This window comes from Octopus sinensis, linkage group LG17 (assembly GCF_006345805.1).
Source record: "Octopus sinensis linkage group LG17, ASM634580v1, whole genome shotgun sequence".
NCBI classification, from domain to species: domain Eukaryota; kingdom Metazoa; phylum Mollusca; class Cephalopoda; order Octopoda; family Octopodidae; genus Octopus; species Octopus sinensis.
In genome coordinates this window covers 51,655,817-51,673,316 of record NC_043013.1, presented here as the reverse complement: position 1 = coordinate 51,673,316, position 17,500 = coordinate 51,655,817, and the positions used below count along the sequence as shown (strand labels likewise).

The following is a 17,500-nucleotide window of genomic DNA, read 5'->3' as shown; positions in this document are numbered from 1 at the left end:
TCCTTGTTTGTCCCCTCTATATTTAGCCCCTTGTGGGTAGTAAAGAAATAGATATTGTACAATAGTTTTTTCATCTAATGCACTAAATGTGTGCCTATTTGCATTCACCATATGGTATGGTGTGACAATTCTCATTATACAAAACTTGTAATTCTTTACAGAAATTTTATAATGTTTACATTTCTTTGGCAAGTACTCACTGATGACGGTGACTGTTCATAAAATAATAAAAAAAGTTGACTCTTTTTGACGGTGGCATCAAGAACATAATCAAGCCTGACAATGAAGTAAACGAGGTTGCCGATGACAAATTTAAAAATTGAAGTCCCAGGTGATAATCTCAAATATAAGAGGGAACCGCTATATATTAGTCCATGATATAAAGTGGTTGGCATTAAGAAGGGCATCCAACCTTGAAAACCATGTCAAAACAGACACTGGAGCTCAATGCAGTCCTTGGAAACAGTGGATCCAGTTCAACCCATGGCAGTATGCAACATTAAATGATGATGATGTGTGTATATCATCATCATTATTTAACATCCGCTTTCCGTGCTAGCATGGGTTGGATGATTTGACTGAGGTCTGGCGAACCAGATGCTGCACCAGACTCCAATCTGATATGGCAGAGTTTCTACAGCTGGATGCTCTTCCTAACGCCTACATGCTACCGTCACGAGGGCCAGTTAGGTACTGGAAACAGCCACGCTCAAATGGTGCTTTTTATGTGCCACCTGCACAGGAGCCAGTCCAGCGGCACTGGAAATGACTTCGCTTGAATGTTTTTTACACGTGCCACCAGCACAAGTGCTAGTAAGGCAACGCAGGTAACGATCACGCTCGAATGGTGTTTTACATGCCATCGGCACGGAGGCCAGCTTTTTGCTCTGGCAACGATCTCACTTGTATGGTACTCTTAGCGCTCCACTAGCACGGATGCCAGTCATCGAATTTGATTTCGATTTTTTTTATGTGTGTGTATAAAACCTTTGCAAATGTATATATGTATATATATAAAAGAATACAAAAAATGGGACAAGAACACAACAGGCAACAACAAAACATCTAGACAGATGATACAAAAAGGGACAAGAAAAAACAAGGACGGGTTATTCGGAGTTTTCTTTCGTCAGTCGAGTTCCAGATTATATATATATATATATTATATATATATATATATATATATATATATATATATATACATAAAGGAAATGAAGAAAATGCTGACAAAATAATTTAAGTAAGGGAGAGTGTATTTAATTAGGTGAAAGTTCTTTTTACCGGTTGCGCATTTGTTATGCTTATCAAAGATATTTTTTTAAGAGAGAGAGAGTTCCTTTCTGATTGATTTTTTCTCTTATCACCTAATTAAATACACTCTCCCTTACTTAAATTATTTTGTCAGCATTTTCTTCATTTCCTTTTTTTTTATATATATATATATATCACAACTCGTGTTCCACATCTCCTTTTTTAAATATATATATATATATATATATATATATAGATATATAGATATATATATATAATTATTTTAATATATAAATTGTTTATTTCCATGCTGTCTACCAGATAATTATCATTAACATGATTTTTATCTTTATTTTATGTATACATATATACACACACACAAACATACATACAGGGTTTCTCCCCCTCAAATTCATCATTACACAGGTATACACATGCACACGCACACATATGACTAAGATATTGGTACATTGCTGCATGTGGGCCCAGATGTTGACATTTTTTTTTTATTATAAATTTGCATGTTGTAAACTTTACGAAATGTTAATACATGCGTCACACTAACCCCACACACTTTCCTATATTAACTATGCACGAGCACCAAGTGGCGATACAATATTGCTTTGCAACAGAACATGATCTCTCCCTAAATACAAAAATATTGCAAATGTATTTACACTCCCCTTCTTTTTATATAACTTTTCCATATTGAAATCCAGCTTGGCCAGGACATCCATATATGTCAACACGTTTGGGATTTTATAGAGCAAGAATTAATATCATGAATAAGAGTTATTATATCTTCTCTTTCGGTGCTATTCTATTAGTCATCATAATTCTTAACCATTAACAAACAGAAATTTAAGGTGCAACCAGTAAAGCAACCAAACACACACACACACACACACACACACAATTTGTGATTCTGTGTCTGTCTGTCTGTCATGGTGTAACTTAATGTTGAAATGTCTGTAGAAAGAAAGGGGTGATGAAGAAGAGCTGAGGTTACTTACAGACAAATTACTTGGAATAACAACAATAAATGGAGGACTTTTTAAACACATACACAATATGTACAAATACATGCGCAATATATATATATATATATATATATATATATATATACACACACACACAAGTGCAAATACACTCCTTTTGAGTATGAAACATAAGAAAAAGAGGGAAATCAATATGTGTAATAGCTTATTTATTTATCCAAATGTGCGACTTCACTGTCATAAACCTTCCCTTACAGCCTTCAGATGTGTGTGTGCGTGTGTGTATACGTGTGTGCATCTGTGTATGTTTGTATACATGCCGCTTGGAGATGTTTCACATATATGTATTTATAATCATCGTCATCGTTTAATGTCTTCTATGCTGGCATGGATGGAACAGTTTGACAAGAGCTGGCCAGGCAGAGGCCTGCACCAGACCTCTGTAACTGCTTTGGCAGGGTTTTTCCAGCTGGATGCCCTTCCCAACACCAACAACCCAGCAGGGTGGACTCAGTGCTTCTTACGTGGCACAAGCACAGGCAGGGTCAGTTTTGGCAAAGTTTTTACAGCTGGGTGCCCTTACGAATACCAATCACTTTACAGTGTGGACAGGGTGCTTTTAAGAGGTACCTGCACTGACAGAGTCACCAAGTACTTGCAAGACAAAAAGAAAAAACTTTCAAGAGGAGAGGGGCATTGCAGGAGGTGATATGTATATTCTCTTCTTTCTGTTAATCGTTTCAGTCATTTGACTGCAGCCATGATGGAGCACCACCTTTAGTCAAACAAATCAACCCCAGGACTTATTCTTTGTAAGCGTAGTACTTATTCTATCAGTCTCTTTTGCTGAACTGCTAAGTTAAGGGTACATAAACACACTGACATCAGTTGTCAAGCAATAGTGGGGGGGGGGGGACAGACACAAATAACAAACACACACAATACGACAGGCTTCTTTCAGTTTCCTTCTACCAAATCCACTCACAAGGTTTTGGTTGGCCCGAGGCTACAAAAGAAGACACTTGCCCAAGGTGCCAAGAACCATGTGGTTGGGAAGCAAGCTTCTTACCACACAGCCACTCCTGCACATATAGACAGACACCACCAGTTGAGGAGTGGGGTCATAACCCCCTCCCCCCCAAAAAAAATTACTGACCCTGCTCCAAAAATTTGAAATCAATGTCAAATATTCTAGTGTTACCCATCATTTAATGGTTAACTTTGGAAGAATAATTTTGATACCATGGGCAATAACAGGGAATATGGAATACGCACAATAGTTATAATTCAGCTTCTATCAAATTTCTCGATCCTTACATGAAATGGTGAAATGAAATTCTAATTTTCAAGAGAAAAGAATTTTCTCATTTTGTGTAACTCCTTCCAAAACTACTGTGTTTTGCTCCCTCTCCATCTCCCCTTCTTCCACCTCTGTCTCAATGATTCTTTTCTATCTCACTGCTCCTTTAGTCATTGTCTGCAACCAAGCCTACTATGTGCACTCATCCTGTACTCCTTACATTACTTCTCTGTTTCTCTCTTTTACTCTTTCCCGCCTCCCTATCTCAAACAAAATGCAAAGTGTGACTGGAGAAACCAACCAAGTTATTATTATTATTATTATTATTATTATTAAAATCTCTCCAGCTTAATCTGATATCTTGGGAAACGTCATTGCCTAGATAGATCTGTATGGCATAAAACATGTCACAATGCATCCAAGCAACTTGAGTTGAAGAAAAAAAAACAATAGAAGAACTAAATGTTCCACTTTCGAATGAGAACATGTATCCCTGCCCCGTAAAATTCTGTTGACTGTTCTTTGAGCCACTTCTTCACTACCTCCACACTCACCAGATTTAGCGCCTTCAAACTATCATCTCTTCGGCGTCACGAAAGAGGATTTGAAAGGCAAACATTATTCCAGTGACGAGGAAGTGAAAACTGTAGTGAAGAAGTGACTCAAAGAATAGTCAACAGAATTTTACTGGGCAGGGGTACATGCTCTCATTCGAAGGTGGGACATTGCTATTGAGAGAAACAGTGATTATTATGTTGAGAAGTAGGGATGTAATCCTTCTTTCTCGAGCCACGCCTGGCTCATAAGGGCCGTTTTCCCGGTTTCTTTGGCGTATAGGTTCCCCACCTGGACGGGACACCGGTCCGTCGCAGGTGAGCTGCAAGATGCAGGAGAAAGAGTGAGAGCAAGTTGGGGCGAAAGAGTCAGCAGAAGCTCGCCATTACTTTCTGCCGAGCAATGTGGAGCTTAGGTGTTTCGCTCATAAACACACCCATCGCCCGGTCTGAGATTCGAATCCGCGATCCCTCGACCGCGAGTCCGCTGCTCTAGCCACTAGGCCATGTGCCTCCACAGAGGACCAGCTTCATTTTGATGTATGATACATGTTCCTGTATTGGTAATTATACCTGTCCTAAACAAAATGGCATTACTTTTTGAGTCACCCTCGTATATTCTGCAACCAACAGACACACTTGTCCAATCCCAGGCAAATTCAAAACCATTCAATTGCGACTTCTTAGCAAAATCCATTCCTGGACTTAAATTACATTCATGCATCCATTGCAGATAGACACAGCTTCTTAGTGTCTTTTTTGTGTCTTCTTTCTATTATTCTCTTTAAGTCCTCTTCTTCTCATACATTAAAACTGATGGGAGTGAACCTCATTTTATTAAACAGATTAGCACTAACTTAACCATGATTAGTTAAGTACTTAATTAACTCAACCACAATAGTATTTAAAAATTTTTCTAACGAAGAGTCACCTATAAAACTGTACAGTCTGTCCTATGTGACTTCACAACTACAGGAGCTGACTGTCTCTTTGAAGTAGCTGTGACTGCTAGAGATAGCAGCCAAAAAATTTTTCTTATCAAGCTGTAAATATCTAATGGGGAAAAAAGGACACATAAGATTATGTGGCCCCTACATGCACAATGCATAGCATAAAATGGTGGAGCTGAGGGTGTGCGTGTGTTGGGGGAGTGAAATGTTGTGGAATGGTGGTCTCCAGACTTACCTAATCTTTTCCTTCCTCCAGGCCTCACAGCAGGGTACTTCCTTCCACCCAAAACTTAAAAGAACTCGCTAGAACTGTACACTACCACCGCAGGCTAGCCTTCAGGAGTCAGTTGCACTTAACTGAATCCTTCCTGTAGTACCCTCATACAGGTACACATACACAGTATCTCCTCTCTCAGATATGTAAGTAATTTCTTCTACACACCATCTTCTGATGCACCTGGGTACATCGGATCGTCAGTAATGTTTGCTGAGGCTATTGGGTGTTTTGAGGTCTTTCATCAATCAGATATCACCTTCACACAGGAAACCCAGCCACCGAGATTGATCAAGTCCAGCTTGTATCTAGTTAGCACTAAAAACACACACGTGTGTGTGTGTGTGTGAGTGTGTGTGTCAGAAGTTACAAAGTGACGTAAGGATCAAGAGTTTTATGCATACATGATATACATATAAATTTATATACATATATATTTCACACAAAGTTACACACACATATGCACATACACACACATATGTATACTTAAACACACACATATATACATATATATATACACACATGTGCACACAGATATATATATATATATACACTCACATATCAATACATATGTTTACATACCTATACATACACACACACATACATACATATATTGATACGTACACACATTTATATATTGATACAAACACACACACACATACATGCACACACTCACACACACATACATACATATATACATACACATACATACACGCACACACTCACACACACATACATACATATATACATACACATACATACACACACACCTACATACATACATACATACATACACACACGCACATATACATACATGTGATAGGCTTGTTCTATCTTCAGGGAAACGGCATTGCATGATAAGCAGTAAAGGAGTTGATAGAAATCCCACATGGTGAACCCAGTGTAAGCTTTTGATGCCAAAGAAGTGCAACAAGATCAGAGGAAAGCTACCAGAGAACGCAGACTTCTCATACAGCAGATGCACCAATGCAAGAAGCACTAAAAGTACATGAGGCATGGATTCTTTCCGATTCTGGGGCAAATCCCTGAAAGTGGGTAACAGGATTTGTTATCCTGGTCGCCTAATTAACAGTGGGGATAGATTCTGAAAGAATGATAGCCAGAGTAAGAATGGGCTGGAAAAAAAAGCGAAGAACAACTACTCACTCACTGTGAAGGGTAGATTGTATGAGACTTGTGTACTAAGTGTGATGCTGCAGGGCTGCAAGGTGTTATGATGCTTGAATGCAGGCCATAAAGAAATGAAGTGAGTGTGATACATTGGATGCGTAAACAATGGTGTGCATACAATATTTACATTTGACAGATATTTGTCCTCATCTTGTTTGTTGTTAACACAACATTTCGGCTGATACATTCTCCAGCTTTCATCAGGTATCTTGGGGAAATTTCGAACCTGGGTTCTCATTCCTAAGGTATTTTTTGATATGATTATTATTATTATTATTATTATTCAGGTCACTGTTTGGAATTGAACTTGGAATCTTGGGGTTAGTAGCCCGTGCTCTTAACCACTACACCATATCCCCAAGACACCTGAAGAAGGCTGGAGGGTATATCAGCCGAAACATTGTGTTAACAACAAACAAAATGACAACAAATATCCGTCAAATGTAAACAATGTACATAATTCCTCATCTCTTAAATATAGAATTGTATAATGGCGTGCCTATATGATGAAGTAGAAATGAGCAGAGGGAAAACCTGGATGTAAACAGATTCAGCATGTACAGGGGTAGGCATAGCTGTGTTGTTAAGAAGCTCACTTTGCAATCACAAGGTCTTGGGTTCAGTCCTACTGCATGGCACTTTGGGTAAGTGTCTTTTATTATAGCTTGTGAGTCTATTTGGTAGGAAGGAGCTATGTAGAAGCCTGTGTGTGTGTGTGTGTGTGATCATTATCTAGAGTCTGTTTTCCTGGTTTGACTGGAACTGCTAAACCAGAGAGCTGCACCAGGTTCCAGCCTCATCAGGCATGATTTCTCCAGCTGGATGCTCTTCCTGATGCCAACCACTCCAACAGTGTAATGGGTGGTTTTCACACTAGCATAGGTTAAATGGTTTGACTGGAGCTGGTAAGTCGGAGAGCTGTATCAGGCTCCAGTCTGAATTTGGCTTTGTTTCCACAGCTGGATGCTCTTCCTAACACCAACCACTCCAAGAGTGTAGTGGGTCCATTTTTATGTGCAGGCAATAATGTTCACGATACCAGTGCTGCTTTTAATTTGTTTTTAAATTTAATCTTATGGATGCAATGCAGTGGAATTACCAGCGAATAGTTTTTACGCTATCAATATATAATCACAGACTGGCTATTTGATTTGTCCCCGGTTCGATTCAGGCACATAATGTTGATGAGCCACACAAACAGCAAAATATTGGTATCCATCACTCCTGAATCTAATTGGAGGTGGGTTGTTTCACCTGTCTATGACGTCCAGCTGTTTTAACACCCAGCGTAATGAGGGAGTCATCCCCTAAGTGCTTTACTGCAGCGAAGCGGTGAACAAACATAACATATACATTATGTGCAGTCAATAATGTTTACAACACTAGTGATTCATTATATGTATTTGTACACAAATATATTATGTATTAGATGCAGGCATGGCCTTGTGCTTCTCAACCACATGGTTCTGGGTTCAATCCCAATGCATGGCACCTCAGGCAAGTGTCTCCTACTATAGCCTCAGGCTGACCAAAGCCTTGACAGTAGATATGGTGGACAGAAACTGGAAAGAAGCTTGTCGTGTATGTGTATTTGTCCCCCACCACCTAGTCTATCAGTCTCCTTTGCCAAACTGCTAAGTTACAGGGACACAAACAAACCAACACTAGTGGGAGACAAACATGCACACACACATATGATAAGCTTCCTTCAGTTTTCGTTAACCAAATCTACTCACAAAGCTTAGGTTGCCCGAGGTTATAGTGGATTATACCTGCCCAAGGTGCCACGCAGTGGGACTGAACCCAGGATCATGTAGTTAGGAAGCAAACTTCTTACTACACAGCCATGCCTGCACCTGTGTGTGTGTGTGCGTGTGTGTGTAGCATCTGGGCATAGATAATGCTACTCAATTCCATCTGGGCCATGCAAGCATGGAAAAGTGAACTTTAAATAATGGTGATGATAATGATGATGCACAGGTGTGGGCGTGCGATTTCAAGTTCAATTCCACTGCACGGCATATTGGGCAGTGTCTCTTAGTGTAGCCAAGAGCTGAATATTAAAAGATGATAGAGGTGATGATGATGATGATATGAAATTGCTCATAATATAAGTTTGCGTACTTCAGTACACCAAACATACACTCAATGAGGAATTAAAAGAAGAAAGGTACCATATATATACATATATATATATATATAGTCATAATGACTGTTTGCTTTGAAGTTTCAATGATGCTGATTCAAGAAGACCGTATTGGGGAAATCTTGAAGTAAACAGGCATTAAAAATAATGAAATAATATTACATACATATTCGCATATACATAGACATATACTTACACTTACAAACATACACACATATATATATATGCACATACACATACATATATATATATGCACACACACACATATAGACATACACATATATATGCATACACACACACATATATATATATGCATACACACACATACACATATATATGCATACACACACACATATATATATATGCATACACACACATACACATATATATGCATACACACACTCACATATATATATGCATACACATAAACATAGATACGTATATTACATATATACACATACCACAGTCATATACATAAATATATATATATATATATGCACACACACACACACATACATCTATTAGATATATAATACCACACATGTATATGTATGTATGTGGTAAGTAGCTTGCTAACCAGCCGCATGGTTCCGGGTTCAGTCCCACTGCGTGGCATCTTGGGCAAGTGTCTTCTGCTATAGCCCCGGGCCGACCAATGCCTTGTGAGTGGATTTGGTAGACGGAAACTGAAAGAAGCCTGTCGTATATATATGTATATGTATGTATGTATATGTTTGTGTGTCTGTGTTTGTCCCCCTAGCATTGCTTGACAACCGATGCTGGTGTGTTTATGTCCCCGTCACTTAGCGGTTCGGCAAAAGAGACCGATAGAATAAGTACTGGGCTTACAAAGAATAAGTCCCGAGGTCGATTTGCTCGACTAAAGGCGGTGCTCCAGCAAGGCCGCAGTCAAATGACTGAAACAAGCAAAAAGTATGTATATATATATATATATATATGCACACATAATACATGTAACTATTTATATATCTCTATCTATCTGTCTATCTATCTGTCTATCTATCTACATACATGTATATGCTTGCACTGTATGGGTAATTAGAAACCAGGTGAGGATTTGTGTGGACAATAAGTGCCAAAAAACACAAGAGACAATGTGTGTGTTTATGTGTGTGCTGGGGTGTAGATGTCAATGGTGGTGGTGGGGAGGTGTCCAAGGTGGTATCTTCAGGAATTTCAGTGGTAGTGTTGGGGAATGTCTTGCCTTTTATAATTCTCTTTCTGAATGCATACCAAAGTACGAAGTTAATGCTTGTCTATATGTATCTCTGACATATATAAATGTGGTTGCTTTCTAACCACACGGTTCTGGGTTCGGTCCCACTCCCTGGGACATGGAGCTAACATCTTTTCCTACAGTCTTGGGTCGCCCAAAGAATTGTGAGTGGATTTGGTAGACGGAAACTAAAAGAAGCATGCCGCATATATATATATATATATATATATATATATATATATATGTGTGTGTGTGTGTGTGTGTGTGTGTGTGTGTTTGTCATCCCACCATTGTTTGACAACCCACGGTGTTGTGTTTATGATCCCATGACCTCGTGGTTCGGCAAAAGATCCCGATAGAATAAGTCCTGGGATCGATTTGTTCGACCAAAACTGCTGTCAAATAACTGAAAAGTATAAAAGAATATATATATATAATATATATATATATGTGCATATATATATATGTACATATATATATATATGCATATACATGTGTGCATATACAGATGCGCTTGTATGCGTGTGTATATGTATTTACTTACATATCTATATAAGCATATACATATGCATGTATAATATATGTCTGTGTGTAGGCATGTCTCTCACTTTCATATGTGTATATATATATACACACACACACACACACGTGTGTGTGGGTGTGGTGGGGGTCATGTGGATATATGCTTGCATGTTATAGACAGACACGCACCCACAGGCACCTGGGAATTATTAACGTTGAGATGATCAGAGGATAGTTTCACACACAAAGAGGGAGGGGGGAAGGCCAGACAGAAGACAAAAATGAAGTTTACACGTGGAAAATGTTGGATATAAATATAAATAAGAAAAATGACGAGAGAGAGAGAAAGAGAGAGTATACATTCACAGATTATCATAGATAGGTAAATAGAGAGACCGACACAAGACAAACAGACAGATAGACAGAGATAGACGAACAGATAGAGAAAAAGATAGATAGGCAGATAGATAAATAAATAGACATAAAGAGATAGACAAATAGACAGACAGATAAATAGATAGACAGACAGACAAAATAAACAGATAGATAGATAGATAGATAGATAGATAGATAGATAGATAGATAGATAGATAGATAGATAGATAGATAGATAGATCTATAGACAGACAGATCTGGAGACAGATAGATATGTAGATAGATATGTAGATAGATATGTAGATAGATATGTAGATAGATATGTAGATAGATATGTAGATAGATATGTAGATAGATATGTAGATAGATATGTAGATAGATATGTAGATAGATATGTAGATAGATATGTAGATAGATATGTAGATAGATATGTAGATAGATATGTAGATAGATATGTAGATAGATATGTAGATAGATATGTAGATAGAAACACACGAATAAACTATAGAGACCAACAGACAAATAAAGAGAGGCACATAGAGAAGAGCAGATCGAAAATAAAGAAGTAAACAGAAATCTACAATCAGAGAAATAGACTAAGGTATCGATAGTTAATCAGATGGTTATACAAAGAGAGGCTGTTTCACAGATGAGTACTGATACATTCTGACAGATATTGATAGTACTTTGACGGATAAATATCGATAGACAGATAAACTGAAAGTAAGAAATAGGTATGTGTAGGTAGTTCGGCAGATAAATAGATGTATCGATACAAGCTTTGATTGAGTGATTGATACGAGAGAGAGAGAAACTTTGATAGCTGGGCAAATATCGATAAACTTTGGTGCGTGTATACATACATAACTGCACATACACACACATAGATAGATAGATAGATAGATAGATAGATAGATAAATAAATAAACAGACACATCAATAGATAGACAGATAGAAAGACAGAGAGATAGAAAGACGGATAGATAGATGGATAGATATATAAAGAGATAGATAGACGGATAGATACATAAACAGATAGATAGACGGATATATATATATATATACATAGATAGATAGACGGATAGATATATACATAGATAGACGGATAGATATATACATAGATAGACGGATAGATATATACATAGATAGATAGATAGACGGATAGATATATAAACAGATAGATAGACGGATAGATATATAAACAGATAGATAGACGGATAGATATATACATAGATAGATAGACGGATAGATATATAAACATATAGACGGATAGATATATAGATATATAGGCAATCTTACGGATAGATATATAGACGGATAGACAGGCAGACAGACACCGACAGATAAACAGACAGAATGATACACCCCTTAAGACACAAATACACCGATAGACAGACAGATTGAAAAGAAAAGAAAAAGGAAAACGAATAAAATACCCAGACAGAAATAAAATAAATCACAGCTCGAAATTCCAAAGAATATAAATGGAGAGACAAAGAGTGCAGAATTGGAAGAGAGAGAATCGAAGTGCAATATCAGAGAAATTGGTGTTCAATCTGGCTGTGAAAAGTTCAAAGAGCAGCGTGAGAGAGATAGCTGGAAGTAGGTGAGTTACCTTTACTGCTAAATTGGTTTCTTTGTCGTCCAAAAGTATTACTCGACAGACGTAGTCTCCAGCTTTGATTCCGTCCTCGACATATTGGCAATATTTGTTGTGACCAGACAACTTCTCCTTGTCTTTATTGCCGCGGAAAAACCGCGGGAGAAACCTTAACAGTTTCGTGGACATTGCTACAGAGGGACTGTAGACATATGTGGAGGAGGAGGAGGGGGGAGGGCAAAGAGAGAGGGAGGGAGAGAGAAAAGGATAGAGAGGCAGGGAGGGATAGGTTGAGACTGTGTGAGACAGAGAGGGTAGGAGAGATAGGTAGAGATTGTGTGTGTGTGAGAGAGAGAGAGGAGAAGAGAAGAGATAGGCAGGGATTGTGAGTAGAAGAGAGAAAGGGGGAGGGAAACAGTAGTGAAAGTGTAAGAGAAAGTGAAGAGAAAGGTGTGTTTACGAGAAAAAAAGAGAGAAACAGTGGTGAAAGAGTAAGACTGAGAGAAAGGGAGGGGTGAACAGAAATTTTGCTTGCGTTTGAGAGAAAGAAGGAGAGGGAGAAAGTAATGAAAGAGTGTGAGAGACAGACGGGAAAAAGAGCCACTATGAGAGAGAGAGAGAGAGAGAGAGGGGGGGGCACAGTGAAAGAGTAAAAGACAGACTTGAAAGAGATACATAGAACGACAGATAAACTAAGAGAGAGACTGTAAGCATGTGTGAAAGTGTAAGAGTGCAGTGTTAGAGAGAAGTGGAGATAGGGGAGGGTAGAAGATAGAGAAATAATAATATAGAGAGAGGGAGGTGGGTGAGTGATAAATAGTGAGAGAGAAAGAGACAGAGAGAGAGAAATGTGTGATGTGTGTATGTGTGTGCGCGTTTGTGTATGTGTTCGTGTGTTAGCGGTGGGGAAAGAGTAATAGAGTAGTAGAGGCTTTGATACAGTGAGTAAAGGGAGTGAGTCGACGGCCGGTAGAGGGTAAGAGGCACAGAGATAGAGAGAGAGGGGGAAGTTTGATGAATGGTAAAAGAGAGAGAGGAAGAGGAGAGAAGGGGAAAGAGAAAGGGTGTATGTGTGCAGGGAGGGGGTACAGTGGCTAGGATAAAATGGAAGGAAGGGGAGGAAAGATTAAAAAGTAAGTACAAGAGAGGAGGAGGAGGAGAAGAAGTTAGTGCGGGTAGATCAAAGGAGGTGAAATGGTAGAGATATATGGAGCGTGTGAGGGAGGGAATAGAAAGAGAGAACTTAGTACAGAGAGAGAGAAAGATGGATTGGGATTAAAAAGAAAGATAGAGAGTAAGAGGAAGAAAGCCAGGGTGTACGTGCGTAGTTTGTGTGTGCATGTGTGCATGTGTGTGTGTGTGTGTGTGTGTGTGTGTGTGCATGAGCGAGACGGTGCTAGGATTAAAGAGAAGTGACACTGTGTGTGTGTATGTGTGCGTGCGTATGTGTGTGTATATAGCGAAGATAGAGGAAGTGAAGGGGGATGAAAGGTGGGTAGCAGAGGGAGGTGAAAGAGAGAGTGAGAAAGGGGGGGGGATATGAATGAAACGATAGGAAAAGAGAAAAAGTAAAAGAATAGTTAGTTTGAAAGATAGATAGATAGATAGAGAGAGAGAGATAAAGATAGATAGATAGATAGATAGATAGATAGATAGATAGATAGATAGATAGATAGATAGATAGATAGATAAAGAGAGAGAGATAAAGAGAGAGAAAGAGACACTATAACTTCATGTAACTCTTTTTCACTTCTTATTTGCTCTTTGTTCTCTGTATCTCTCTCTCTCTTTCTACACACATACATTTCCCTCTCTGTCCTGCTTAGATACTCAATCACCCTCTCTCAATCTGTCTGTCATTCTATCTGTCTTTCTTATGTCACCTTCCTCCCCTTCTCTTTCATTGTCCTTTTATTGTTTCTCATTCCGCTCCTCCTCCTCCTCCGTCTACCCCACCTTGTCATCCGTGTTTCTCACTTTATTCTTCCTTCCTTCTTTCTTCCTTTCCTTCACTCTATGCCCCTTACTTTTCTTCCTCTCCGTTTCTTTCACTGTCTCACTCTTCGTTGAAAGAACCGAGAACCGGTATATTTTCTTTATATGTTGGTATATTATATGTGTGTGTGTGTGAATGTGCGTGGTGTATATTTTGTATGTCTGTAAGTTGAGTGCGGATATGCATATATATATATATTTATATATACATACACACACACGCACACACATATATATATGAGAGAGAGAAATAGAGAGATATATAGATAGATACATACATACATACATACATACCCATCTATATATATCTGTCTGTGGTGTGGGTGTTGTGTCTCACTTCATGTTCTTATTTAACCCCAGGACAGTATTGATCCAGTAGATCTACGCTTGAAGGCACTCACCAGTCAAGAAAATGTAACCCGCAAGAATTAGAATATATTTAGAAGTACTTTATCCAATGCAGTCTTCTTTTCATTCAGGTCAATAACGTATAATGTGAAGATGATTTTGACTGCTATTTCCAGCGGATCGAAAGCCTAATGTTTGTACGCTGTGTGCGTGTATACACACACACACACAAGCAAGCACATGAATGTAAAACAAAGCAGAAAACAATAGTACTTGAATACCTAAGGTAGAGTAACATACTTTTATAAAACCTGCAAAATCTGAGAGTTTCACGTTCCCGTTCGCCGGACGGTTGTATTCATTACAACTACCCAACAAAAGCGCGTGCGTGTGTGGTGTGTGTGTGTGTGTGTGTGTGTATGCTAGTTTATTTTGTCTTTTTGTCTTCTCTCCTGGTGCTGTATGAACATTTAATGTGGTTTTAGAGTCAAGTTTTGGCTGCTATTTCCAGCGTAGTTTTTATTCCCATGCTGGCCACTTGATAAGTTCGATATTTAAATAATGATCTTATCCTTATATATATTTATAATATGACAACAAAAGAATGAATGATACCTCGATATTATGTAAATAGGGGAATTTATCCATAAATATAATATAGGACAATGAGTTAGTTGTCATAATAAAAGTCAGAGTTTCGGATACTGGGACTAAAGTCTGCTTGGCATCTCATCAGTTATTAAGACAAAAACGCTATGGAAAAAACGTTGAATAATAATAATAATAATAATAATAATAATAATAATAATAATAATAATAATATATACCCCATTTCTATAATTAGAAAATCTTTATTGCTTCCTTCAACCTATTCCTCATAACTTTACAGCAGTCTGGAACAACCAAATCTTAGTCAGTCAGTTGAGAGACTCTACTACCTCATATGTTCTTAAAATTTAAATTCACATCTTTGCCTATATATCTACCTTCTCTATAATGTTGCCACTTGATTTGAAAATTTTTGTAATAATGGAAAACCTCTATAATTGGCTGATGAGTACTCAGCATCTTAAATCTTTTGTAATACTTACGACATTTAATAAAATGATGTAGTACGAAATGATCGTACCAAATTACCGGAGTCATTCTTGTTGCTCATTCTGAGTATATTATATATATATATATATATATAGATATATATATATATATACACACACACACATACTATCATGTTTTAGTTACCACTTTAACCCCCCGCAAAAAATCCCAAATTTTATTTAATTTGTTTTGCGTGAAGGACTGTTTCAACGAATTCGCGTCTTGTCCTTACCTTCGAAACGCGGAGTAGATAAAACAGGGGACAACTGATGAAGGGAATGTTCTTCATGGTTCTTGTCTCGTTTCTCGCTTTGTTCACGTCTTTTTGATGTCCTGTACCCATATATGCATCCAAATCTTCACAATCTCAAATTTTAAGGGATCGTATTTTTTCAACTTTTCTTTCTTCCGAACCCTAATCGATATGATGGATCAATCAGTAACTTCTATATTTAGCTTATGTTCCATCTTCTTCTCCGATTCAATGGGATACTCAAGAACCCTTTTTACCCACTGATTGTACTTCCTGCTTCAACTCCCTGCCTCCGTAATTTTTCACAAAGCTTTCAATATAAATATTTCACAGCTTGATCATGAATCCATTTCTTATATTCTCCCTGAGCCATGTTGCGTATTCTGCAACAGGGTGTCTCATTGTTTCATCTCAAATTCCACATACTCTACATTCACCCCAAACATGTATCTCTCAAATTATTTGTTTGTAACGCTTTGTCTTCAGTAGCTATAATAAGGCTCTTAGTTTGTTTTCCTTTTCTGTTTTTTTTTTTTTTAAATGACTCCTTTTCAACCAAGCCCAACCAAACCCCATACAGCCTCAGTGGCTTCCCAAAACTGACCATGCAAAGGGTTCTCTTCAATCTCTTTAACTCTTAGAATTTCGTTTTTGTTTCTTTTCTCCTTTTCTCCTCTTGATCACTTGTTCTTAATTCACCGCCTTTACTAAGTTTTCTGTTCTGTCATGTAAATCACCAAGCTGTTTCGTTCCATCCGCTCACACTGTTCCACGTGAATTAAACCTCTTCCACCCTTGTCTCTTTTCATGTATAACCGGTTGATATCAGCTTTCGGATAGTGGGCCCCACACATAGTCGACAGCTTTCTAGTTTTCTGTTAAGTTTCTGCATTTCGTCTTTTGTCCGGTCCACAATTCCAGCTCCATATCTGATAATAACTGGTACTGCACATGAGCTAATTACCTCAATGACATTTCATGAACTCAACCTGAACCGAAAATATTTTCCTCACACTTCTTCTATACTGTAAATCCTCGAGTATAGTCCGCCCTTGAGTATAATACGCAGGGGATTTTTAGGGGGCTGTACCTCTGAAAAACCTAAACCTTGTTTATAATACGCACCACTTCTCTAACTTGAGTCGTGCGTAATTAAGCCAGCAGCACTTAGTCGAACAAACACTTGCGCGCATGCGTAATACAATAATGGGAATGTAAATATGTTTGCAAATTGTTTTTGTTACATGTTATTCTGTGTTCTGAATACTTTTATTTTAATAAATGTTGCTTACTGCAAGTTATGGATGATTTTTTTTATGACTTCATTGCTTTCAGGCTTAGCTTAAGGTATTTTCACGCCCAATATCACAAAAATGCATCTGAATAAACATTGCCGGACAGCAATAGA

General features: G+C 38.1%; 1 protein-coding gene across 1 annotated transcript in view; it reads right to left on the bottom strand.

Moving 5' to 3' along the window:
- Positions 1-12,657, bottom strand: part of LOC115220755 (band 4.1-like protein 4) — a 161,356-nt gene extending 148,699 nt beyond the window's left edge. Inside the window, exon 1 of the mRNA XM_029790896.2 lies at positions 12,414-12,657. Coding sequence (XP_029646756.2) covers positions 12,414-12,587 — 174 coding nt within the window. The 5' untranslated portion in view covers positions 12,588-12,657. The remainder of the gene's footprint in view (positions 1-12,413) is intronic.
- Positions 12,658-17,500: the final 4,843 nt, after the last annotated feature.